This window comes from Hirundo rustica, chromosome 7, assembly GCF_015227805.2.
Source record: "Hirundo rustica isolate bHirRus1 chromosome 7, bHirRus1.pri.v3, whole genome shotgun sequence".
Classification (NCBI taxonomy): Eukaryota; Metazoa; Chordata; class Aves; order Passeriformes; family Hirundinidae; genus Hirundo; species Hirundo rustica.
The window spans coordinates 27,039,001-27,065,977 of record NC_053456.1 but is presented as its reverse complement, the minus strand read 5'-3'; the positions used below and the strand labels follow the sequence as shown (position 1 = coordinate 27,065,977).

Below are 26,977 nucleotides of genomic sequence, written 5' to 3'. Positions count from 1 at the left end.
ATTACCTTGGGCCATAGTGCAAGGATGATTATTCTGGTAATACTGGTTCTGGTGCACAGTCATGCAGAATTTGCTTTGTGACTGCTGTACCAGGCTCTGCTGAATAGCAGAGAGAGACCCATACAGAACCAGAGGGAGAGTTAGCATGTGGTATGCTTGCTTACATTAGAAAAAAGGCTGTGATTAAACTGGTGTAGCTGATATGCATTAACTAATCTTGTTCTCAATCATAAGAGCATTAATTATTATAGGTTAATTTTTTTTTTACCTCAACTTACATGTTTATAATAAGCATGGAGGTTCTTTTTAGTTAGACTAGGTTTGGGGTTTTAAATAAATTCTGGTGGAATAGAAATACGACTAGAAATAGGTTTCAACTTGCTATAATAGCCTAAAGTAATTGAATGAAAATTACCTTGTACAAGCTTATAGCCAAAGTTTTAGGGAAAGTCATATCTGATGAAATTACTTGCTATATGCCTGAAGCCACTTTTTTTAAAGTGGTAAAGGGTGTTTGATAGTTCTGTCATTGCATTTAGAATATCTATTTTATTTCAGATAAGTCATACAGTTCTGTTCAAAGACTAGTTTGTTCTTAGCTGAAAAGTAGCTAGGAATTGTAAAGAAGCTGGGAGAATGCTTACTGCTTTTTTTAAAGTGTGTAAATAAAACCTAGGTATTCAAAGGTGAGACTTACTAGTTCTCAAACAAGAGATATGCAGTTTAGTTTGCCAGCCAGAAATAGCATTTCCTCTCTTTAATCAGATTTAAATGCAAAAAATGTTTTGATTATTTTTTTCTTGTAAATACACAAAATTTAATATTGCTTTGCTTGATTAAAATTCATTAAATTTATTTATGCTTCCATTTTTACATTTAATTGAGTTCCAGTATTCATTGAAAACATCCATATATTATTTTAAATAATTATTTTAATAGAAAGGAACTGTGTACCATTTTAAAAAATAGAGGTTTTTTTTTACAAAAAAACTTAAATAAATGCATATGAGTTGCCTTTCTAGTGGGAAAAAGAATACTGTCTTCATAGTAAGGACTGTTTGGGGTTTTGCTGCCAATGCTATCTACCCACACCTTAGAAGAATAACTAGAATGTACATATGCAAAGCAAGATCAAATTAGGATGAAAATCATGCTTAAAAAGAGGGAGAGTCTGTGGAAAGCATTTTGAAGCTCACTCGCCTTTGTGTGAAATGTCTCCTAAACATTTACCCAATCAAAGCATTGTGCAGGGGAAGTAGTTGGGATGTGCAACTGGAAGCAGAGAAGGGATTTCCCTTTAAGCAGAAGAGGTGAGGTACTAGTTCAATTTCATGATTTCTAGGGATTTTACCCTCAATCTCCTGAAATGAAAGGTTCCAGTTCCTTTAAAATGAAAAGGCCCCTCTCTTTTTATCTACCTTAGCCCACATGAGCTGTCCTAACTCTACAGTCTGAATACACTTTAATACCCAGGCAATAAAGCGATGCACACGTTATACTTTCATAATCTTTTGGTTACAGGATTAACTCTGGGAGCTGCCTGCAGCCTCTCTCTAGTGAAAGACATCTTGACAAATGCAATTGCTGAATTCCCTGAAGAGAAGACGAGGATTTTCTGTGCTGTCTTGCAGCAATTGAGAACTCTGGGTGGAGAGCAGATAAGAAATGTTGCTGTATGTTGGGAATTACTTGCAATTACAATTTGAAAAAATTGTAACAAATGTGAAATTTGTCCTGACCCCATGTAGAACTTGCATTTTTAATTTTGATTTTGCCATGAATTTTCTATCAATACCTCTTTTTGTAGCTTTCAATATGTATAAATGTACATATAGTTTGCATGTCATATTGACAATTGACACAAAAATAGTTGATTACAGAGAAAGGTAACATAAACTACTTTATTTTTTCAAGTCATTTGGTGGAAACATCATAAGTAGAAAATCAACCTCAGACTTGAATCCTGTTCTGGCAGCCAGCAACTGCATGCTCAATCTGGCTTCAAGAGGTAGGAGGAGATAGCTAATCTGTAGCATAAATGAGGTTTTAAGTGTTCAAAGGGCTCCTAGTGATACAGGTTCCTTGCAGAATTTTGTCATCTTCCCTTCTGAAAAATACAGCTTTCATAATATATTTCATAGAATAACAAGTATGGTCACTTTTAGAATAAAATATCAAAAAGAGAAAGGAAGAAGCAATAGCATTTCTTTTTTTCTGGACTCCTGGACATGTTCAGAATCTCAGGGGAAAAGCAAACAAAGAAAAGAAGAAATGAACCCAAAACCTAAACACCCTCCTAATAATTTTTTACTTTTACAGCAGTTCTTTACCTCCAGTTTACCTCCTCATATTTTCTGTTTTAGAATGAAAAGTAGTTATGACAGCAGCTGCAGAGATTTGGAATAGGTTGGCAGGAGTGAGGGTGGGATCATCATGAAAGTATTGGAAAGGAGGATTGCAGATTGGGGATTGAACTCTGGGTACTTTTTTAGGAATCTAGTATTGTGATGCTATGGAATAGGGAACCACTTGAATTTATAGAACATATCACTGATAATTTTTAATGTAAGCTCTGTAGAGGTTATTTATTCAGGAAGGCAGTGGGTATTTCTTGCCAATTAAAAAATACTATTGCTATGTGTTACTTGCACGATTGAACGGAATTTTAATTTTTTTAATTTTTTTTTTTAGGACAAAAGCGCCAGATTGCTATGAGTGATATTTTTGCAGATGGAGTTGGTAACAATACCATTACACCAGAAGAGATCTTAGTCTCTATCCATATTCCCTATTCTAGGAAGGTAAGTTACTAGTTTCTCCAGATTTGCTTTATGCAGAGTTAAAGACTATGAAATAAAGAGAAAGGGAGGTATAATCCGTCTGTTGAAACTAGCACTGTTACTGCTCACTTTCTGAATTCCTTACATTTATTCATTTCAATGCCATCCTATCTCCCAGTTTCAGCCAAAAACCACAACTCAGAAGGTAGCTGGCGATGCTCTATCAACAGTAATATTCAGACAAAAGTTTGCCCTAAAATGATGAGGGCAGTAGCAATTGTCTAGATCCCCTATGGAAAGGGGTCTTGGACAAGTTGCTGTTGTGCTCACCAGAGCTGGCTGCTCACCTGTGGTGTGGTTGGCATCAAATAAGTAAAGCATTGTCATCTCCTGAGGACTTTTCTTAAAAATGGGATAAGATTGGATGTGTTTGTGGTGCTTCCATAAATGTTGCTGAACTGAAAAATAGTCTTTAACAGACACTGGGCTTGCAAGAGTGGATATGGGACTGAATACTGAAGTTTGGCAATACCTTGAAGCCTCTAAACTTTTGGTCTTGTTTTAAATATGACTCCACAAGAACCATGAAAAATCTAGGTCATCTGGACTGTGTAGGTGATGGAGGATTGAGTATGAGCTGCTAGAAGATCAAAGATGGTAAAGCTACTGGAAGGTCAAGAGAAGAAAGTGCATGGTCTTGAATGCTCAGGAAGTTGAATTTGTGCTCTTCATTTTTTGTTCTCTTGCTTCATAGTGCAGTAACAAGTTCTACTTTTAGGTACTTACATGTCTGCACTTCTGTCTGATCCTGCTCAGGGGGAGTATGTCTCTGCATTTCGACAAGCACCAAGACGGGAAAATGCTCTTCCAATAACCAATGCTGGGATGAGAGTCCTTTTTGAAGAAGGTACAGACATTATAAAGGACCTAAGCATTTTCTATGGAGGTGCTATCTCAACAACAGTCAGTGCAAAACAAACCTGTTGGACACTTACTGGAAGGTAAAATTTCTGTCTTGTCTGTGTTACTGAACAAATGGACTTTGAAAGCCTGGGTTCATGTTGCTTAGGACATGAAAGTACAGAAAAATTTCATTTGCCTGAACGATGCCTTGTACGTTCAAGTGAATGATCAAGCCTTAATGATGACTTTTCAGGATTGTTACATTTTGGAGTTTGCATATGAAGTGCAACTCCAGTGTGAATTATGCAGAGAGATAAGAGAGATAAACTGTGAGATAGGTGGGTGAGGTATACATCAGTCAGTTGTGCATCTAAACCCAAGTATGGGTAATTTACTCTGTATCCCATACATTTGATAATCTTCTCATCTGTATTCTTGAGTCCTTCAGCTTGTCTCTAAAAGATACAAAGTTTGAGAACTTTAGATGTGCCCAATAAAGTTAGAAGCAAAAGTCAAGTCTTTGCCTTTTCAATATCTCTTCATCTACAAGGTCCTAATAATCTCTGGAATTAGTCCCTGTCTTTCCCTCCTAGTTTGCAGCACCTTTCCAAGTTTTGGAGGAAAAAAATCGCAAATTCAAGCAGCATAAAAACACTAAATGAAGCCCCACTGCCCTGGTTTGCCATTTAATATCCAACTGTTTCATTAATTGAAGTGCTCAATATTTTTTGATGCTTTACATGATTAAATTTAGTCTAAGAGATGAATATTTTGATATCTGTGGTCATGTAACTATGGAGAATTAACAGTGTTGAGATACTTGAACGCAGTGCTTACAGGAAATGTAAAAGCTAGTTAGATCCCTTGAAAGTATCTATATTTTGCATCTGTATCATCTGTATCTTTTCGTACATTTCTTCAAATATAGGATAGTATCTGCAATATGGTGAGAATCTGTTAGACTGCTAAAGCAGCTTTAAAGCTGTAATAGAGTTTGTTTAATTATGTATTTGTTTATTTAAAAATGCTGGCATAGCACTTAATTCAGTTTACTTATGGGAGCTCAGCTCTGTAAGCAACATTGATCTACACCATTTTAAAAATTGCAAACATTATGAGAATCAATATTTTGGCTTCATTGGGAGCAGGATGATGTCTGTGGTCGATGGTACACATACATTACTGCAATCTGTATTTATTTCTTATTAGTCCTGGTCTCATTATATCTGTTATTCTTCCTAACAGACACTGGAATGAACAAATGTTGGATGAAGCATGCAGACTAGTTCTTAAAGAAATTGCTTTTCCAGGCTCAGCTGGTGGTGAAAGTGTAGACTATAAGAAAACTTTGATGGTCAGTTTCTTCTACAGATTTTTCCTGGAAGTATCACAGTCATTGAAGACAATGGTAAATTAGTTCATAAAATGATAAAATCATGGAATATACTGAGTTACAAGAGACCATTGAGTCCCACTCCTGGCCCTGCACAGGACACCACAGGAGTGCCTGAGAGTGTTGTCCAAAGGCTCTTTGAACTCAGACTAGGGGCTGTGACCACTACTCTGGGGAGCCTGTTCCAGTGCTCAAACACTCTCTGGGGGAAAAGTCTCCCCTCCTGGCTTCATGCCATTTCCCCCAGTCCTACCCCTGGTCAGCAGAGTGAAGAGGTTGGTACGTGCCCCTCCACTTCCCCTCGTGAAGAGGTTGAAGACCTCAGCGAGGTCTCCCTTGGGTCTTCTCCAGGCTGAGCAACCAAGTGTTCCCCATGTCTGCTCTTGTGCAAGCAAATAAAAGGGGTGTTCTTGCTATATGTTAGTGCTTGCAGTTTGTACAGTGTGTTAAATCATTGGTGTTTGGAGCTACACAATAACCTAAGTGTTTAACTCCCAAAGAGACTCATGGAGAAATGCCCATTTAACTTTTAGATGCTCAGATATCTTTACCTTGGACATTAGTCTTTAAAGGATATTTGAGCAGTATTAATACAACAGCATACCAGTAGCAAGCTACTAGACTCAAAGAAAATATACAAGGGATCTTAGTCTTGTATAAAACACAATAGATGAAATAGAAATAAAGGCTTTGTAAAAAAAATGTAGATATTAAACCAACCCCCCTTCTTGTATGAAGTGTTCACTGGGAGATGAGGACACTGAAATTTCACTTGCCAAGACATTCTAGGTGTAATTTCCTTTTTTAATTTGTCTTTGTTCTTACAGAGAAAAATACCCCTTTTATATTTTTCTTCTGTTACTTTGAGCTCTTTCCTCTAAATTGCCATTACTAGGTGATTGTTTATTACCAGGAGTGATTCTGAGCCAGTTTTGATCAGACTTCAAAACAAGGCTCATCTGTCTGTCCCTACTTTCTATTGCTTACTTTAAAAAAGCATGTTTGTTGAATCCAATATATTTTAAGATATTATTTAGTGGCATCTAAAACCTCTACATTGTTTTCAGATTGTTGTTTTAGAGCCTTTCTAGTTTGAGCCTGAAAAGCATTTCCTGTATAAAGATTTTGTGTTTGATTTTAGTTGTTGGCTTTTTTATTTGTAATGTTCAAAATGCGAGTTTTAGTAGGAATTCACTTCCTTTTCAGGATCCTTGCCATTATCCTGGCATACCTATGGAATATGGGAGTGTCCTACAAGATTTCAAAACCAGAATGCCCCAGAGTATCCAAATATACCAGGCAAGTGATTTCATTCTGACATTGTTTTGTGCTTTATGAGACTAGATAAAAAGTCAGTTCAAGCATGAGTCTTTCTGTAAAGGTCAGGTACAGATTTTCCAAAGGACTGGAAGCAAGAGACTTTTAGTGGTTGATTTTAACTGTATCTCATTTGGAGAATCCTTGTTTGAAAAAAATAGATTCTAGGGTGTACTCACTTCTTCTAGACAGTTCTTGAAGATAAATATGCTAAGCAAGCTCCATTGTCAGACTGCTTAAAATTGGTTTATTGCGATGTGCTATCCAGTTAGAAAGAAAGGAGAAGAAAACAAAAAAATAAAATTGAAAACCCCAGGTATATTACATATAATACACTGTACCATAGCTATAGCAGTGTTGTTTCAGAATCTCAGGGGGCTCTTAGGTCTTACTTTAGGAATAAAGGTGTGTGATGGTTGTGTGCTCAAATTAACAGGAGCAGGTTGTCCTAAATCAACAGTAGAGAGCAGCAAAGGACATGTTTGGCATTTTCTGAGGTCATTGTATAAATAGTTCATAATGGAAACACCCACAAGGATTTTTGATATTTTGGCACCCTCAGTACACAAGTCAAAATACCAACTTTTAAAAACCTGAAGAAATAATCAAATTAAATGTAGGTAAATATTTGTTTTTCTTTTCATTTTTGGATATTCCCTAGAAAAATACTTTACCTTTAAATACTTCAAATTTCTTCAAATTGTTACTTTAACTATCCTTCAGAGTTGTTATTTTTTAAAAAAACAAACCAAACAAAAAACAAACAAACAAACAAACAAAAAACACAAAAAAAAACCCCCACAAACAAACAAACAAAAAAACCCCTGACAACAGGCAATAAGAGGAGCCAGGATCAAAGGGAGTGTTTCTTTGTGACTTTTCCCCAATTTATTCCCCATCTGTAATAAAGTGACTGAACATCAGAAATTGAAACAATGTTACTCAGATCAATTTGCATTGAACAATAGAAATTTAGAAACTCAGAAAATCTGAGGTTTTCCACATTAAATTTCTATTTCGATTTTGTAAGACCATATTTTTTGTCTGCACTCGTTCATTTGGACATTATTAAGCTTTTAAAATTAAGATTTAAAAAAAAGAGAATGCTTATCCTGAAATCCAAATACCTTGTCATTTTGTTGTGGAAATATTGAAGTGGCTGAGACATCCATTTGAGGGACTTTAGGCAGTCAAGTGAAGTGTTTGTTCTTGACTTTGTGCCAATAGCAGACAGTGAGTCAGAAAGTGCAGGAAGTAGAAGTGTGTAGCCTGAACACTTGTGTGCTGGAAGCTTTAGAAGTAAAAACATTTTAAGCTGTAAGCAATTAACTAATTCTGAATGTAGAAAAGAAAAAAGTTAGCATGAATACTGACACAAAAATTGGAAAGGTATTCTGGAAGCTGGCAACATCAGTTGATGTGGCAGATTTAACTGGAAACGCTGAATTAGTTTTCAAAATTTAACAAAGTAATAAGACACTAAATATACAGGTGCAAGGAAATAATTGGGAAGAAAATATTTAGGCAATATTTTCTCACTGATCTACACTGATCAGTTTCACTCTTTCAATGAGGAAGACAAATTCTAGAAATTATTGCAAATAGCTCACAATACACCACCTGAGACTGATAACATTCAGAGCAGAATCTTGTGAGTATAACTCAGAAAATTATCAAAGCTTCATGACACCATTCCGGTAAGGGAGGAAAATGTCCTTCTGAAAAAGTGCTGGGTTTTTCACTTTGATGTAAATAATTAAGGAAAAATATCCAGGTGAACAAACCTGTGTGGTGCTCTCGGAAGGGTTCTTAAGAGAGGAAAAGGGGAGAAAGAAATCCCCAGGAGCAGCAGTCCCCTCCTGCAGCCACATCTCTTTCAGTGTTGAACCAGAAGATGATCGTATGAGCAGTTGTTCATTCATCTTATTTTCTGGTTACTGTAAGGGTAACAGTACAGTTCTTTTCTTAACTGGGGGTGCTGGGTGTGTGTTTCTGACTGTACAGGATGTAGAGCCGAGCCAGTCTCCCCAGGACCCTGTAGGACGGCCCATTATGCACCAGTCTGGGATAAAGCACGCCACTGGTGAAGCAGTCTACATTGATGACCTTCCTTCTGTGGATGGGGAGCTTTTCCTGGCTGCTGTCACTAGTTCCAGAGCTCATGCCAAGATTGTGTAAGTGTTCAAAGTGGATCTGAAGAAAGCGTTATCGTGAATTGCTGCCTGAGATTTTTAGAGAGATTAAGGAGTTATGCTTGTACAGAACAGCATGCCTAATACCTGCAGGCAAATCCATGCTGGAAGCAGTATTGTTGCACCTGTAGAAGGGTTAGTTAGGATTTAAGTGTCTCACCCCATTTTTCTGTAGAGTAAGGGTGAACAGTTTCTGGCCTGTAAACCAGCCCAGAGCTAGCCTCGCTACCTCCACAAAGTGCTCAGCTGTGCAGTGCAAGCAGACTTCGAGATTCAGTTTTACCCACACTGCTTTGAAACCTCAACTCTAGGATGAAAGAAGAAAATTGTTCAAAATGTAGGAAATAGTGTGGCAACATTGCAGCAACAAGGTGGCAAAGCTCATATGAGGCTTATAGGAGAGAAGAGTGCAGAAGAGGATTTTATTTTATTTTATTTTGTAAGAAAACTGTTTTCATGTTTGCTTTTATGCTGCCAAGATATACCTATTCTAGCAGTTTGTTCAGCATTTAGGCACCAAGACATATTCAAGTGATCTAGTCAGGATTAATTGTTATGACAGATAGGACTGGGGCTTCTGGCTACAGAATCCTTGTCATATTTCCTGGCTTATTCTTAGGTCAGTGCTGGGTTTGGTAGCCCTCTTTTTGGTCCCATCACAGAAGTGACATCACCCACATCTCTGCAAGTCAATAGGATCTATTCAGTCTCCTCTGTCTCCTGATCTGTCCAGAGAAGATGCCTGTAAATGTGCTGGGATCTGATGACCTGCTGAACTAGATGCTATCAAAACATACTATTCTTATACACCTGCTATTCCTTCTGATCCTTCTACACCTAGACAATTCCATTCCTTCTCCATTTATACTGATCTTGTAACTTCTTTCATATCTCTAAACAAATCCTCCATCTGAAGATAAGTATTTGTGTCTTACAATGTACGTGTAGACTGTGAGGTCTTAGAAAGTTGCAGCTGTTAACATTATAATTGTGCAGTGATTTTTATTAAACCAATGAGGTTCAGTCAATCCAATGGGCCAATTAGTTGTATCTAAATTATCTCCTAAAAATGAAGCAGATTAGTAGATTCTTTAATTGTCTTTTATCTGCACTTCTCCACATGCCGGAGACAGAAAGAAAAGATGTGTGTGAGCCTATGAGCAGATCTTGGTAGTCAAAGAAATTTACCTCTGTATTGTGTTCCCTTCTGTGAACAGTTTGTAAAATGAATGAATTACACTTCTCTCTTCCCATATCCCAATCAGATCCATAGATACCTCAGAGGCCCTAAAAGGAGAAGGTGTGTTTGATGTCATAACAGCTCATGATGTGCCAGCTGCAAATGAGTTTTATTTTTCTGATGATCCAGAGATTATATTTGCAAGAAACAAGGTATAATTACAGTCTTTTTGTGACTGATTTTCTTAATTTTAACTGGTTTTTTATCCAGCCACTATCCATTTCTGAATACTGTGTTTTCCTTAATTCTGTAGTTATGGTGGTATTTTTATAATTTGTTAGCGGCATGGATGATGTAAAAATTCAGAAGTCCAAGTCAAAGAAAATCTCCTTACAGGAAACATAAGCTGTAGTTACATAAAATAAGAATATGAACAGCACATATGGGAATTGTTTGAATCTGCTGTTCCATTACATGATGTGTATTTTACAGGTGATTTGTGTGGGTCAGATTGTCTGTGCTGTGGTCGCAGATTCAGATGTTCATGCCAAGCAAGCAGCTGCCAAAGTGAAGATAGAGTATGAAATGCTGGAACCAGTAATTTTAACAATTGAGGTACTAGTAATTTCTTCTGCTTTCTTATTTTTTTACCAATTTAATTAATGGAAGCAGCAGATCACACTCTTTGGTTGCTTTTTAAATATGATTTTAAGGAAATAAGATGAATTTGAACATCTAATTAACCAGTCTGAGTATCTCCCTATAAATAAGTTTTTAACCTTTTCTCTAAATCTAACCACTGTTGCCTGATAGGCAATAGTTTCAAAAGTATAAAGGTTTCACAAGTTTTACACTAATAAACATTAGAATGCAAACAAACAAATAAACAAACGAAACACCCAAAAAACCCCGCCTCTCCTAATATTCCTAGGTTCCTAGTGAGGAAAAGGCAACGAGCATGCTGGTTTCTAATTTTTTCGTAGCTACCAGCTGGTCAGTCAGTGTGTGTATAGCAGATTACAGTCAGCTCCCGATTATCTCTAGCATCTTTATCTGTTGTCTAGCTTGAAAGCTAGGCTGGAGACATAAGAATTGTTGTGGGAATATGAAGGAAAGGTGTTAGGTGTGTGCAACGTTTTAGAAGTGTAATGTGGGAGTCACATATGGACTTACACTGGATTAGAGAGTAGATGTAGGGAACAAATTCACTTGCAGGGAATCAGCATTACTTCTGGTAGTCGTTTTACAGCTTGTTTTAATAATATATGTGTGGTCTAACGGAACAGTTTTTCTTATAGAAAAATACATAAAGACTGACAAACTTTGTTAACATTTCATTAGAATTGAAACTCCTATGCAATCTTATTAGAAATAAAGCAAATACTAATTTATAAATAGATTCCACCTTTACTTAGTCATTGTGATTTCATCCCCTCTTCCTGGCATCACTCTTTGGGTGATGCAGTTGCTTTCTTACTCTGTGGTCTTGGTCACTTCCTGAATGTATGACAGGGAAGAGCAGGTTAAATAAACTGAATACATTTCCTTCAGAAACTTCTGTCATCAGTTACATAAGCTGTATCAGGAAAGAATTGCTGGTATTGAATAGACAAACTCAACAATGACAGTAAAGTGATGAAATACAGTTGTTCATTTACTTTGGTAGTAGGTGGTTTCAGTCTCTGAAGACAGTGGTGTTCGTCCTGAGACTAAAATGCTGCAACAAGCTGGGAATCGTGAAAATACTTAAAAACCTCCTATTTCTCTTCTTCTCCATTGCAGGAAGCTATAAAACACAACTCGTTCTTCGAGCCAAAAAGAAAATTAGAACAAGGAAATGTTGATGAGGCATTTGAAACTGTTGATAATATAATTGAAGGTAAACTGTAGAACATTTGATGAGAGATTTTTGGTTGTCAGTATTTGGGTTTGGCCCTTCAAGTCCCAGTTCTACCTCTTTTCCATGTAGTCATGAGGCCTGAGAAAACTCTTGGGCACTTGGAAGATGCGACTAAACTTAGTGCATTGTTGTTCTGCTACTACATTCAAACTTTTTGCATAACCTGTTCTTGAAAAAAGTTACAGAATTATTAGCTTGGAAGGGAGTCTTTTAGTCCAACCTCCTTCTTAAAGCAGGTCTGGTTAGAGCAGGTGGTTAAGGGCCATGTCCAGTCATGTTTTTAATATCTCTAAATATGGAGATTATGCACCATCTACAGGCACCTGTTCCAGTGTTTCACCACTTTCATGCTGATTTTGATTTTTCTTATATCTAGCTGGAATTTCTTGTGTTCATTGCCTCTTATCCTTCCATTGGGCATCTCTGAGAACAGTCTGGCTTGCTCTTGTCTACACCCTTCCATTAGGTAGTTGTAGACAGCAATCAGATCTCTTCTTAAACCTTTTCTTCTTATGGCTGAATAAATCCAGTTCTCTCAACCTCTTCTCATATATCCTGTGGTTCAGCCCCCTTATGATCTTGGTGTCCCTGATCTTGACCTGGTCCAGTATGTGCATGCTTTAACTTACCTATGCTTTATTTATTGTTGTCACCACTTGTGGGCAATAATGTTCTGCTTTTAATCCAGTTCTGGTGATGCTACTGGAACAAGACAAATTTAATCTTACAAGGATTTTAATTTGTGTTTTTTATTTTAGATGTTGCTCTTTCACACAAGAAGTATCAGAGGATTTGACACTGATTGCTATAATTTACATGATGGTGGGCTGTTAGTTCTTCTCTAAGAAGAGCAGAACTTCTTTCTTCTGTCCTTTTCCCATAGTAACATTTGTGTTTTTCTCATTGGATCAGGAGAAATTTGCATTGGGGGACAGAAACACTTTTACATGGAGACTCAGAGTATGCTTGCTGTTCCAAAAGGAGAGGATAAAGAAATTGATTTATATGTGTCAACACAACATCCAGCAGTTATTCAGGTAATGCAGAGCATTCTCAGAGAAAGTGTTTGGACTTGTGACAATAGAGCTTTTAAAGTTTGGTTTACAGATCTGTAGGAACAGAAGCCATAGAAACATGAAATCACCCATCTGGATTGTCCAATAGCTGCTGTTTTGTAATACTGCTTCTGATAAACACTGAGCACTGCACTCTCAGAATAAGTCTCTCCTTTCCCTTTGAACAAAGTACTTCATACTCCACTACTGTAGGCATGAAAAACTCCCTGTGGAGTGCTGAGGCTCCCCCATCTCTGTTCGTTTTCCACAGGAGTGAGAAGCAATCTGTTCCATACAGAGTCAGAACCTACCGAGGATCTGATCAAGTCTAACAGCTGTATGTGAGACTGCTACTCCATGCAGCAGTCTCAGAATCACAAATTGGTTTGGGTTTCAAGGAACCTTTAAAGACTATTTAATTCAACACCCCTGCCGTGGACAGGGTTGTATTTCTCTGCATTGAATTTCTCAAAGTTCCATCCAATGTGCCCTTGAACACTTCCAGTGATGGGGTGTCCACAAGTTTTCTAAGCAACCTGTTCCTGTGCCTCACCACCCTCATTGTAAAAAACTTCTTTGTCTTGTCCAGTCTAAACCTGCCCTTTTTTAGTTTAAAACCATAGCCCTTTGTCCTGTCAATACAAGCTTTGCTAAACAGTCTTGCTCTGTTTCTTGTAAACCACCTTTATAGTTGGAAAGGCCACAGTAAAGTCTCCCTGGAGCTGTCTTCTGGCTGCACAACTCCAAGTCCCTCAATCTTCATAGCAGAGGTGTTCTAGCCCTCTAAACATTGTCATGATGGTAAATGACAAAACAAAGCTGCCATAGCTTGTGGCCTGCACAGTAATAGCCATAGTGCGTAAAACTGATGACTCAACGCTGGCATTTTGTGTTCAAAGCCCAGTTCAGCTCCTTTTATAACTTCCATTATTATTATGTTGCCAATAGCTAAGTACTATGAAGAACTTCGTGTTTGAGAAAATGATTTCAAGCAATAACATTTGTGACACTAGCAAAAGCTTAGATTATTAAGAAACAGTTTTATTTTAAATAAAAATAAAAGGTGTTATCTTAATAATAAAAATAATAGAAACTGTATACTAATTCATTTTTATTATACCTTAAGCTTCCTACTATTTAGATAATGTAATTCAAGGGTATTAGTCTTCACATCAGCCAATGGCCTTTACGCATTCTGCATGGTAACAATTTGAAATGTGAGAACTGTTGAGAGTTTATTGTTATTCTTTCTTTGCTTTTTAACCTAGGGTAAAGGAAAAGTTATATCCATCTGATAGAAGAATAGAAACATCTATGGAACCTTTTTCTAGAAAAGGTTTCTATTTCAGAACCTAGCTTTTGGGCTTAGTTTGAGTTGGCATAAAATATTAAAACTTGTTTTACAGGAGATGGTAGCTGCAAGTTTAGGTGTTCCAGCCAACAGGATCATGTGCCATGTTAAACGAGTTGGTGGAGCTTTTGGTGGGAAAATCCTGAGAACTGGCTTACTGGCATCAGTTGCTGCAGTGGCAGCAAACAAGTAAGTACACTTGTGTCTGTTGGGATATGAAACAAAAATGAAGCAAACAGGTTTTCCATTTTGGCTAAATTGCTTTCTCCTTTTCCAAAGCTGCTAGTCAAAAAGTCATACAATCCTGACTTCACATTTTGCGAGACTGTTCGGTGCATTTCTTTGTTTTGTTTTGTTGGAGTACTTATGTTAAGCAGCTCTAGCCTCAACTAAATTAATAGGCTGCAAGAAGCTGGTATTAGTATAAGTTAGAAATGCTCTAACTCGTGAGACTTTGTACACACATTAAAATATGACATTAACCCACCAGTTGTGAACTTCACTGACACAGCAGAATGCAGAAGGAAGAGCTCATGACTGGAACTGCTTTTAAGAAAAAGTAGTTCTAGCTCAGTCCTCAACATCTTTCAGTCAAAATTAGCTTAAATCTATGAGGTATTATGCCTTTTCTAATACTGCTGGAATTAGTTTAAGAACATTAACACATAAAGCTCCATCCCCCATCTTCCAGTTTTGGCAGGGCAATATTGGCAGTTAGCTGGCAGGCCATACTAAAGCGTATAAGCTTTATAAGCGCAACTGATTTGCTGCAGAATTCACACCAGGCTACAACCTGTCAGCCAAAATGATCTCATCATCTGAGGGGTTAGCTTAATAGGTTTATGTTTCTTCTACTGTCACTGGTAGAAAATTTGCTCTTGATTATTTTTGGTCACATTGTCTATGTTTTTTATTAACGGATCATGCTAGAAGCAATATTTCTTTTATGGTTTAAACTATCTTTTTTTTATTCTTAGGACCTTATTTTACACCTTATGCCCATTTTTCTAAAGTCAATATTTCAAATGTTATATGCATTTCTAGACTAATTTTCATATTTTTGTTGTTATTCATATTTTGGTTTCATTCCAAGGCACTATTTCAGTATGATTCTGAACAGCAAAGAGGTGACAAACACTTAACACTGAAATAATTTCTTCAGGAGTAGTTTGCACTGAATTATCTTGTTGGCTTTCAAGACATGAAATGAAAATTCTGACATGATTGTAAATCTGAGAAATATGAGCTCTGGACATAGTGTTAAGCAAATGTTCAGGCTTATTAATGTTAAGTTTAATCTAAATCCATGTTTATATGCATGACTGGATCTGGATACATGATGAGTAGCCATAGCCATCTTCTTAACAATATCCTTTATTTTACTTGCAATTTGACTTTTCTTTTTTGGATTTAGAACCAACAGAGCAGTCCGTCTTATTCTGAGCCGAGAGGATGATATGATAATCACTGGTGGCCGACATCCTTTTATTGCTAAATATAAAGTGAGTGCCTCAAAATTCAGTGAAAAAAATACCCACCTATATTCTGCAAATAAGTATTTCAGTGTTACTGGCAATGGGATAGAAAATTTGTATAGCAAATTCGATTTTAAAACAAAACAGACCAGGAACCCAGGAGAGAAAGTTGCTGTATAGCCCTTTTGTCTGCTTCTATCTCTTCTCTTTCAGGGTTTTTGTTTTATTATTTTTCTAGTTCCTTCATTTTCTATATCCTTTTATAGCTCTCCCCTTTTATAGGGAACAGGAAGCTACCCTATAGCAGACTTGTTCTGCAGAACTTTATTTTAAACTCTCCATATGGTTAGATTCACACAAAGAAGCAGCTAATTCTTCACAGAAACAGTGTCAATCAGAAAACTCACCCTATGGAGGAAATCAATCTCTTTCCTGCCCATGCACTGTTATCAGTCATAATTATTCATTAGGGTAATTTCTGCCTTCTTTTCCTTCTCTACTTATTGTAAAAGTTATGTATGCCCGCCACATAATGGGGTTTAAATCCAAGTTTCTGCTGAATCAATAAGCTGAAAGATTTCTCTTTAAAAGTACTTTTTGTTAATAGCACTACAGCTCAAGCTGGCTGCCTCCAGAGAGGGGCCCTGAACAATGGGATCATACGGGGCCAGTTATACCCTTACAGTCTAAGCTGCCCATCCCTCACATGACAGTACAAACTGTCATGTAATATTAAATTAATATTTAATATTAATTTAATATTAATTAACAGTAATATTAAAGGTCTGGAATCTTCACATTCTTTATGGGTTTCTTTCATTGTCTGTAGCTGGGCCATTTCTTCTATCTATGTGTGCAGCCTCTGCTAGAGATTGTAGCTTCCTTATCTTTCAGCTTGAACTGACTCTGAGGTCTTCTTTTACTGGATGAGGTAACAGTTTAACATACCTAGGTGAAAGTTCACAGCTTGCAGCCTAATGCTGTGCAAATTTCACTGCTAATACTAAGCAAGTTGCATGATGCTCTACATAGGTAAAGTAAGAGAGCTTTTATAAGATGCTTCCCTAAAGCTGAAAATAAGCTGTACCTTGTGTTGAGAATTCAGGAACTGTTAGTGGCAAGAGGTGAAAAGGGATGTGAGGTAAAGGTAACATTTCTTCATTAATAAACATAAATGTCATACTCCATCTGCCAGACACTGTTCTTACCATTAAAGTGGCATTTGATTTTACCTACAGTAAACACTGTATTGTTTACTAAGTGTAACTCTTGTCAGCCATCTCAGGCAATAGAGAGCAAGCCACTGCTTTTTCCTTTCCCAGTGGGCTTCTGTTGCTTCTTCTATGCTGTACCTACACAGATCAGATGCCAGGAGGGAAAGAACGTATCTTAGAAACATTCTTTCTTTCTCTCTTGCTCTTCTGTAGTTTCAGTGAATGCTGCCCAGAAATTAATAGTTCAATATGATCCTGAATGCGTGGGTTATGTTAATTTTCAAAATATACAAGCACTTCAGAAACAAATGAATGCTGAATTCTAAATAACATACTATTGATCCTTCTAGGTTGGCTTCATGAATGATGGTAGGATCACAGCTGTGGATGCCAAATATTATGTTAATGGAGGATGTACCCCTGATGAATCTGTCCTGGTAAGGATTTTATACTGACGAACCTTACAACACAGAAGAATCATTAGCTGGAAAATTATGAAGCCAAATTCCCTTGCCCATCATATAGACTTTTTATAGAGGGATTGTGGTTGTTGGAAGAATCTATACTGAGCAGTTAACATTTCCTTATTAAATTTAGTGAAGCATCTTTACTACTTTCTTATATTGCCCTACACATTCACTTCATGAATATTTTCTCAGGCTTATTTTTCTATTATGAACATCTCATCTAACAATGCATCCTTTTGAAATGCATAGTACCTGCATTTGTCCCTGCCTAAAGCTTTGTATCTTCAGGGCTGGGAAGACCTTTCTTGGCCTTCAGAAAATTCTTAGTGATAGTTATCCTGTTGCTATCCCTATACATTTCTGTATATTTCTGGGTCAGCATTTATTGTGCTGTATACCTCAGTTCCTCACTTACAGCTCTGCAAAGTATAAAGTGTTTCTTGCTTTGATATCATCACTAGGTATTTGTGTTTGTCTAGGCTATTCTAGCTGTAACTGAAATGTTTGCTGTACTACCCCTCATCTGCTGTCACTGCCCTACCTATGAGTATTTTCTGCATCCTGAAATCTGTCAGTGTAACTGCCCATGGTATTGCTGCCTAACTGGGTTCTGAAAAATAGCATAGGGTGGAAGAAAATCCATTATTAGAAGCATGTACATTAATGCAGATCATGTCAGAACTGTCTTAAGATGAAGTCCTAAATGATACAGTGAAGCTACTGGACCTAGCAGGAATAACTGAGGCTTAAATTTGTCATTCTGCGAAATCTACGTAACATTGAAGAGAGACACTGACCTCTTCATCAGGCATCAAACCAGTTTTATTTTTTTACTGACTCCTACAGCCTAATTTGAGATCTCTAGTATAGTATTTTTCTCTTCATGTGGTTTTGTGTTTGTCATGTAAAACATCTAAATGAAAAACTAAAGGACCAGATGACACTGTTGACTGTAGTACGTGTGCTTTCTGGTGGAACTAAACCTTAAGTGTGGATTTCCATAGGATGTGATAGTTCAGAAGGCTTTCATCAATTCCTTTCATAGCTACTCTTGCTTTAAATCCAATTTGCCTATTTTTAGTTTGTGTTTAGTTTTAGTTTTAGGCTTTTGGTATTGAAGTAGGAGCAAAATCAGTCGTAAAATGACATCTCTATTATATCCTTAGCTACTGATAACATTCAAGTACAAGTAACATCAGCTGTGTTCTCTATCAAAAAACCCTGAAAATTAATGTATTGTATGAAAAATGTATTAATGAAGTCTGTAGGCATGCATGAGTACTCTTACTACCAGTGATTGCCAGAAACTCAATTTTAAAGCTAATTGTCTCAATTTAAGGTCTTTTATATAAGAGATGAGTAAGATGTAATGTAATGTAAATTTGAAAGAAGCATTGTTCTGACATTAAACTAGATCTGTTTGTCCCCTACTGCAGATAGCTGAAGTTTCCTTATTAAAAATGGACAATGCATACAAGATTCCCAACTTGAGATGCTGGGCTTATGCCTGCAAAACAAACTTGCCATCAAATACAGCATTCCGAGGCTTTGGCTTTCCTCAGTCGGGACTGGTGACAGAAACTTGGATAACAGACGTTGCAGATAAAACTGGTTTATCACCAGAAAAGGTGACTAAATGAAGGCATCATCTCTCCTGAAATGAAGTCTGTGGAACTGGAAGGTTAAAAACTTTTCAATTAGTTTAACTGTTTGAACAAGTCTTTTCTAAGCCAAACATCATTTGTGCTGAAATCAGTATTTTTTTAAAATCAATGTTTGGTTTTTGAATGAATAGCATTGCCTTACAAACTGGTAATTGTTAAAAAAACATGCAGTGATCTTGTTGTCTTTTAGTCTCCCCAGATGGTCAGTTTGCCTTTAACAGGATTGTGTGATAGCTGTAATTTCATTCTTTCAGATTAGAGAAATAAATATGTATAAGAAGAATGAGCAGACGCCCTTCAAACAAGAACTCGATCCACAGAATTTAATACGGTGTTGGAACGAATGTATGCAGAAATCTGCATACTACAGTAGGAGAACAGCTATCAATGAATTTAATAAACAAAATTACTGGAAGAAAAGAGGGATTGCCATTGTACCGATGAAATTTCCTTTTGGATTAGGCACACCTTACCTTTCTCAGGTGAGTTTCATCAAGAGTAAGTGAGTTAAGCATTTATCCATAGAATATGACAGTCATTTTATTTTAGCATACAAAACAAATATATTATATTTTCAGGGAAATGATCATCCTCCTGATGATTGTTCCCTCAAGAGGCTGTAGATGCCTGTAGCTCTTTTCAAGCTGAGATAAAGCTCTTTGGTTTTCAGGACCCCCACAGCTTGGACCCTGCCTATCTGAAGGCTAGTCCCATCTGTTGTGGTGCAGTGTTGGAATAAGTGAGTCAAACGCACTTAGAAAAAGTTTTTGGAGATTGATAGTGAAATGTTCATTGAGTAAGTTTTCCACTCCAGAAATAGTTCTGAGCTTCTTCTTTCTGCCCATGAGGGTACATTGGGATGCAGCTCTTAAAGACTTAAATCCTTTCATCCTAAGATTAAGGAAGAAAAAAAGGACAGTAGTATTTTTAATCTTTGTATTTTTTTAATGTAGATGTCCAGTGTTTCTGAAACAGGAAACATTCTATCAACTGAAAATTAACTGATTGACTGACTTGTGTGGTAACAAACTGGCTGTCTCAGTTCAACATTAAAGTCACAGGGTCTTTGTAGTCTACAGTGCTGCTTCTAGCTGAGTCCAGGAAGAAAATCTCATTCAGAAATTCAACCTATGCCATTTTAAAACCTCCAGGGCTCTCACATGGCAATGAGGGAGAAAATGGAACTTGAGCAAATTGCACTTAGAGCTGCTAGTGAGGGGTTACCTCCATCTTCTTTTGGAAGCACTGAGATACTGTTGCCACGTGTAAGTTTGTTTCAGGATCCACTAACAGAAAAAAGCAGGCCACCAAGGATTTGTATCTTTTTCTCTTGAAGTTGATTGTAAAGGAAGAGCAGCAAGTCGACCTTCAGATTTTGCCTAATATTCAAAAGCACAAAACAGATAAACTGAAATACACTTAACCACTTTGTCCTTTTTAATTCAATTCATCACCACGTACAACACATTTCTCACTAGTCTGATCTTGATTTTGTTGGGGTTTTTTGTTGTTGTTGTTGTTTTTAGGCTGCTGCACTGGTTCATATTTATACTGATGGGTCTGTGCTTCTGACACATGGTGGAATTGAAATGGGGCAGGGTATTCATACAAAAATGATCCAGGTAACAATGATCTAAATATATACTGCTGTGTGCTTTATCTGTCATGCAGATAAACAGTGTGAAGGTTTTCTTTTTGGTTAGTTAGTGTACCAGCAGGACAGTTTGTTTATCAGCATAGCCACTACTGCTTTACGTTGATAGAGTTAGAAAGCAATTCATAGAGACAGAAGGAAAGAAAAAACAGGGTTTTTCACATAGCATGTGAAGAGGCTTATTAGAAATAAAATTGGGGGGGGGCTGATCCCATAAAACCCATAGTGAAAAAGGCAGAGATTATTCAGATTGGTATATTCATGATGATAACATCATGATCCTATTTGGTTAATGAATAATTCTGAGACAGATATGTAAAGATATTTATGAAGTCAATTAATGTTTGGGCCCTGGGCTTGCATAATTTGCTGCAAGTCTTACGGGTTATAAGCAGGAAAATCAGGAATGATTGTTGGACTTCAGAGTCTCAATCCGGAGTTTGAGTACAGCTAGAACACTGTCCTTTTCTGTTTCTTAATACTACCAAATTGGACAGAATTATTTCACCTGGAGATTGGAAGAGAACTTGCTAAAATCTTTATCTTTTCTGCTATTTTTGACTTCTAGCAAATACTGGGGAATTTGTAGAGTATTTAGATTTTTTTCTAAAACAAAGAAAATGTTGTTCTTCTTGGAACAGGTTGCTAGTCGGGAATTGAACATCCCAATGTCATGTATTCACTTCTGTGAAACAAGCACAACAACTGTTCCCAATGCATGTGCCTCAGTAGGATCTGCAGGGACAGATGTCAATGGCATGGCTGTGAAGGTAAAGAATAGTTTTTTGTTGAGAAAAATACCCTATCCCTTAAGGTGTATGCTTGCTAAAGTCTAGGCATTAATGATCCTATAAAAATCAAGTTTGGGATTATTAGTAATACTGCTGGAGATGGCCAAGAAGAAATATGATTTGACAGTTTCTCAGTTATAGTGCTTATGAGTTTTCAGAATATGATCTGGACTTTCCCAAAAAGGCTTATATTTGACAAAATCTCTGCTTCATCTAACGAGTTAAGTAGTCCCATACAAATTTTGCACCCTGTTCATGTTTGAAATCTACTGATTCATACAGATCCCAGCCTTTGTAACTTAACCATTTAGAAGTTTTATGTCTATGTAGTTAATATGACACTTCCTGCAATACTTTTTCAAATGAAGATGACACTAAAGCATATACTAATTAAGTAGTAACTAGGACATAACTTGAATAGTACCAAATGTATCTGTGTCAATTTTGTGATATATTCTCCCGATTCTTACCAGGATGCTTGCCAAACTCTTCTGAAACGCCTGCAGCCCATCATCAAGAAGAACCCAACAGGGACCTGGAATGAGTGGGTAAGACCTGTGAATCCCACTGAATGTGTTTGAGTGCTGGCAGAAACTGTGATACATGTACTGTAGTCTGTAAATCTGCTCAGCCTAATAATCCTAAAGTTAAAAACTGTAGAAACAGGCTATTTCACAGAAATAGTGAAAGTCAAGAGAGCGTTCTTGGTGAGGTTCTTGGCGATCCAGGTAACAAATCTACTATGGATTATAGTAAAATCAGGTTATGGTCCCTCCTGCTGAGTCACGAGCATCAGTGGGATCCCTTGGCTTTTTAAACTTTTCAGAGGAGTCTAGATACAGCCAGGTCTACGTAGTCTCAGATTTGGTCCACAGCCTAAAAGGTTACAATATGTTGTGGTATAACCTCAGCCAGCCACCAAGCACCACACAACTGCTCACTCATTCTCCCATCAGTGGAATCACGGAAAGAATCAAAAGAGTGAAAGCTAAAAAACTTGTGAGTTGAATTAGAGAGTTTAATGGATAAAGCAAAAGCCATACACACAACCAAAGCAAATAATTCTCTCACTCTTTCCCATGGGCTGGCAGGTGTTCAGCCATCTCCAGGAAAGCAGGGCCATCACACAATAATGGTTACTTGGGAAGACAAACACCAGCACTTCAAATGGTATCCCCCTGTTCCTCCTTCTCCCCCCCCCACTTTATATACTGAGCATGATGCCATATGGTCTGCAATATCCCTTTGGTCAGTTATCCCAGCTTCCCAAGCACCTCCAGCCTCCTCGCCAGTGGGGCAATCCAAAAAGCAGAAAAGGCCTTGGCTCTGTGTACGCCCTGTTTAGGAATAACAGTGAAACACTAATCCAAAATGCCTAATCTCCTCTAATAGGTATACAGTTAACTTGGATCATTCAGACACACCAGAAGTATTATCAGAAATGGCTGACCAAAGAAGGGATGTTAATATAGGCAGAGAAGTAACTTTATTTTTTAGAAAGTCAGTAAAACTGGCCAAAAACCTCACAAAAAATTCTTGACTTGTAAACTGGGTAAATCTAACATGAGAATCAGTCAAAGGGGATTTGGGATCTCATACCGTCACTTTTATGACTGGCAGAACTTTACAAAGAGCATTTGTCTTGAAAACTGTCATTTTTGTGCAAGTAGGTCATGCAGATCTTTTATGTCAGTGTGGTGGTTTGACCTTGGTTGGACTCCAGGTGCCCAACAAAGTGCTCTGTCACTTCCCTTCTCAGTGAGATAGGGGAAGGAAATGAGATGGAAAAAAACCAACAAGTCAATGGGTTAAGATAAAGGCAGTTTATCAAAGAAAAAGCAAAAGGTTGCACACATGACCCAGTGACCCAATATAATCAGTGACTTATCAACCAGATCTGATTAGCTGACTGAGAGGTGACCCATCTCTGTTGAACTTGATCAGAAAAACTGAGCCTCCTTTCTGACTATGGCGTTGCCAGTAATAAAGATTCTGCAAGAGCACCACATTTGACAGGTCTAGTCTTTCTTGTATTGCCAAAAGAATTCAGATTGTTCATGCAAGAGGGGTTTAGTTCTGTAGTATTAGACCCCATGTGCAGCTAAGCATGCTTAATTCAGCTTGTCTTCCTTTCTTTACAATTTTTTACAGTTTGGGTTTTAAATAAATATGTGTTGGTAAGTGTGTGTGTGTGTGTGTGTGTGTGTGTATATATATATATATGTAAATAAAGTAAATACGTCTATGCTGTGTTCCTTCCTGACTCCTTCCTTGGTTTACCACAAGCACTGCTATATTTTACAGATTAAAGAAGCTTTTAAACAAAGTGTGAGCCTTTCAGCTACTGGCTATTTTAGGTAATATATTTTTTGTTCCTTAAAAATGCGTAAATTAGACCAGGACTGACTTCTGAAGATAATTAGTACTGTAAAGAAAAGATCCTGTCTGATAGGTCTTTCTAATAGCTCATTTTATGTTTTATACAATTAGTTGATATATTGCGAGTTGGAAACATAAAATTTAGGTGCTAATTTATGTCTAGTCCTCTGTGGACATAGAGAAAGTATTAAAATAATATTTTGTGTGAAATTTGCTCCATGATTTGACATTTAGCAAACCAGAAAGTGTCAAAAAAGTGACTGCTGCCTGTAACAGTCATGTGCAAAGTGGGATATAGTTTATTTAGTGGGCTGGATTGCTACAAGCTATAAATATCATTGTTCCTACTGCTCTCAAAGCAGTCTCTTGGTCCTTTTTCTTTGAAATCTTTCACAGTGTTTATAAAGGGCCAGAAATGAAAATTTTCTGTGCTATAACTCAGGTGGGATTCAAAGCAAAGCTTTTCTCTTAGCCCACTGTGCCTCATCTCTTCTCTCCTTCTGCTGGTGGTTCTTCCATATCAATAGCAACTTTTCAGGTCTCTGGGCAGTCGGGAGTAAGTTGAAAGAGCACTTTAGGGAAACCCATACTTTTATAAAACACTGAGAAATGTCCAAATAAAATGTCCCTTCCTGCTCTTAAGCCTGTTCAAGTATGTTTTCTGCTTATGTAGCCCTTTAGGAATGTTGATATCACCAAAGTAATGAACAGCAGTCATACTTTGCTGTCTATATTTAATGGTGTCCAAAAACACCTGCAGATCCCTGAGCCTCAGATCCTGTGTTGATCTAATTCTTATCCAATCATAGTCTCTACTTCCAAGAATCTCAAAGGCAGCTGAGGTAAATGGATTATGAGAAGTTGAGTATATGGATTTTGTGTATCCCTTTTTCGGCGCATGGTTCTGTACTATCATTGCTTTATGATAATCTTAAATATGCTCAACAAAGACATTTCAGTCGTACATAGTCAGAAAATACATCTTAGTCACATAGATCCCATGTTTGGAAGATACCACATTTCACTGTCCTCTCATGTCCTTGGATTTACCCCATCATTCCTGACTACCATGGTGTCCTCAGTTAATCCCACTCCCTTCTAAGTAATTACACCTTTATTTCAATATTCCTCTTTTAACCCTCTCACTCATTTCTTTAGGCTGTTTCTGTTATTCTGACTTTTTCATTTATCTCTTGTAAGTTATTCTTTCATGGGTCCTGACAAGTTTTACTCCCTTTTTCTAAATTTCTTTATGTGCTATTACCCCAGTAACCACTATCTTAAATGTTTATTCTGTATTTGGTAACTGTGCTTTTATTAGTATATTTCTAGGATTATGCTGGTTATGGACTCTCCTGAACTGAAAGAGATTGATTGTCTGCTACATTTTATACGAATACCAGAGGCATCAAACCTAACCTAGTAGTGCTCTGTAGGCTTTCTTGAAATTTTGAAGTTCTGAGCTGTTACTTAAGGTTTCACTTAAGATTTTGTACTTAAGATATCACTAGCAGTTTCAAAGTTATGTGCTTATCTTTGTTATGTGCTTTGTTATAATGCAAACTATGGTTAGTTTTCTTCTTGTGGACTTTGTATCTTCCATCAGGGGTTACAATGAATACATGGACTGGGAGAAAGGGGAAGGACATCCATTCACATATTTTCTTTTTGGAGCTGCTTGTTCAGAGGTTGAAATTAATTGTCTAACAGGAGATCATAAGGTAATAACTGAATGTCAGAGAACTTTTGAAAGTAATGTGAATAAGGCTTTCTCCAACAATCATTCAGATTTGGGATTAATAAGTCACCTGTCTTCATATGATAGTAAATAAATCAACAATGTAAATATGAATTACAGGTGGAGCAGAATGAAAGCTGTGCAGTAATAACCAGCTTCTGACACTCATGTCAATGTCATATGTGTTCACCTTTGGGTTATGGCTGACATCTGACATGTTCTTTGCTTGTTCTGTCCCTGTTTGCCAGCAATATTCAATTTTCAGGCTTTTGACCATCTGGACAGCTAAAGGCTATAGACTGATGATCATATGCCCTCTATCTGTACATTTGTATGGAGATTTCCTTGAGCACTGGAAAAATCTGGCAGGGCTGTCTCTGGCTAAACTTCTGTAAAAGTTGAGACAAGCCCATTTTGCTTGTGATGAGATACTGGAAATTATTCTGTAATTATGTACATTGAGGGGCCTCTATCTCAGTATTTCTTATTTCACTGAATACTAGCTCTGACCCACATTATCTTTTAATGCTCAGTCCATCTCTCTGGGTGATATAAATTTGAATTTTATTAACAGAACCTTAGAACAGACATTGTTATGGACATTGGATGCAGCATAAATCCAGCTGTGGATATAGGACAGGTATGTGCCAAGAATTTTCTGATGCCTTATTTCTATTACACTATCGTCCTTATCTGAAATGAAGATCACCTCATTAATTCAGAAAACATTCACTTCTTACTAGACTATAGGTCATATTAGAATATCTTTTGCCTATAGGCTTGCTCCAATTGAATTAGTTCAGAACTCTGTAGATGTCAAAGAAACTTGAATTTTACCCATGGCTTCAACCTGTAGTACTTCCAGTATGTGTGTATGTCTTCTATCTACTGGACTTAAATCCTGTTTGTGATCTACAGTCTCCAGGTTTTTTGAGACTTCCCCACTTGATAGCAGGGAAATATCTTTATTCATTGCAGGCTGCTCCACTGATCTCATCACCTCATCATGCAAGCATTTGTCTTCTCAGGTATGGGAGAGCAGTGTGAAACCTTTTCCATTACAGTTGCCCCAAAATGTTGAAGAATCTCCTTAGGCAAACAGAAGTGCATCGGGCCTCACATTTATTACAGTAACAGCTAGTGATACAAATTAGTTATTAATGAAGTTTTCTTGGTTAACCAGACATGAGTACATAAATGCTATTTCTTTTCTTATTTAAAGATTGAAGGTGCTTTTGTTCAAGGCATTGGACTGTACACAATGGAGGAGTTAAAGTATTCTTCAGAAGGAGTCCTCTATACTCGGGGTCCAGATCAGTATAAGATCCCTGCTGTTTGTGATATTCCAGAACAGTTTAGTGTTTCCCTGCTGTCATCTTCTCAAAATCCTTATGCTATCTATGCATCCAAGGTAAGCAGATCATCACAGGGCCAGATTCTTAGATCCCAGGCCAAACTGAGAAATTACTTTGACATAAAACACATATAAGTTTTCAGTTCCTCTCCTTTAGCATTTCAAACAAG

General features: G+C 37.2%; 1 protein-coding gene across 7 annotated transcripts in view; it reads left to right on the top strand.

Annotated features, from left to right (window-relative positions):
* The window catches only part of AOX1 (aldehyde oxidase 1), a 52,337-nt gene that overhangs the window by 9,072 nt on the left and 16,288 nt on the right, over positions 1-26,977 (top strand). For 6 of the 7 annotated variants that reach the window (XR_005701613.2, XR_005701610.2, XR_005701609.2 and 3 more), the window contains exons 11-33: positions 1,522-1,673; positions 1,915-2,008; positions 2,692-2,801; positions 3,597-3,781; positions 4,929-5,091; positions 6,283-6,375; positions 8,398-8,567; positions 9,851-9,977; positions 10,258-10,380; positions 11,548-11,644; positions 12,578-12,702; positions 14,127-14,260; positions 15,486-15,573; positions 17,111-17,197; positions 18,664-18,855; positions 19,146-19,373; positions 20,418-20,513; positions 21,187-21,315; positions 21,810-21,884; positions 23,641-23,693; positions 25,322-25,436; positions 26,028-26,093; positions 26,676-26,864. Coding sequence is in view for 1 of the 7 variants with exons in the window: in XM_040069320.2 (XP_039925254.1) it covers positions 1,522-1,673; positions 1,915-2,008; positions 2,692-2,801; positions 3,597-3,781; positions 4,929-5,091; positions 6,283-6,375; positions 8,398-8,567; positions 9,851-9,977; positions 10,258-10,380; positions 11,548-11,644; positions 12,578-12,702; positions 14,127-14,260; positions 15,486-15,573; positions 17,111-17,197; positions 18,664-18,855; positions 19,146-19,373; positions 20,418-20,513; positions 21,187-21,315; positions 21,810-21,884; positions 23,641-23,693; positions 25,322-25,436; positions 26,028-26,093; positions 26,676-26,864 (2,891 nt within the window). In the remaining 6 variants the exon portion in view is untranslated. The remainder of the gene's footprint in view (positions 1-1,521; positions 1,674-1,914; positions 2,009-2,691; positions 2,802-3,596; positions 3,782-4,928; positions 5,092-6,282; positions 6,376-8,397; positions 8,568-9,850; positions 9,978-10,257; positions 10,381-11,547; positions 11,645-12,577; positions 12,703-14,126; positions 14,261-15,485; positions 15,574-17,110; positions 17,198-18,663; positions 18,856-19,145; positions 19,374-20,417; positions 20,514-21,186; positions 21,316-21,809; positions 21,885-23,640; positions 23,694-25,321; positions 25,437-26,027; positions 26,094-26,675; positions 26,865-26,977) is intronic. The other variant, XR_005701614.2, reaches the window with a different exon arrangement.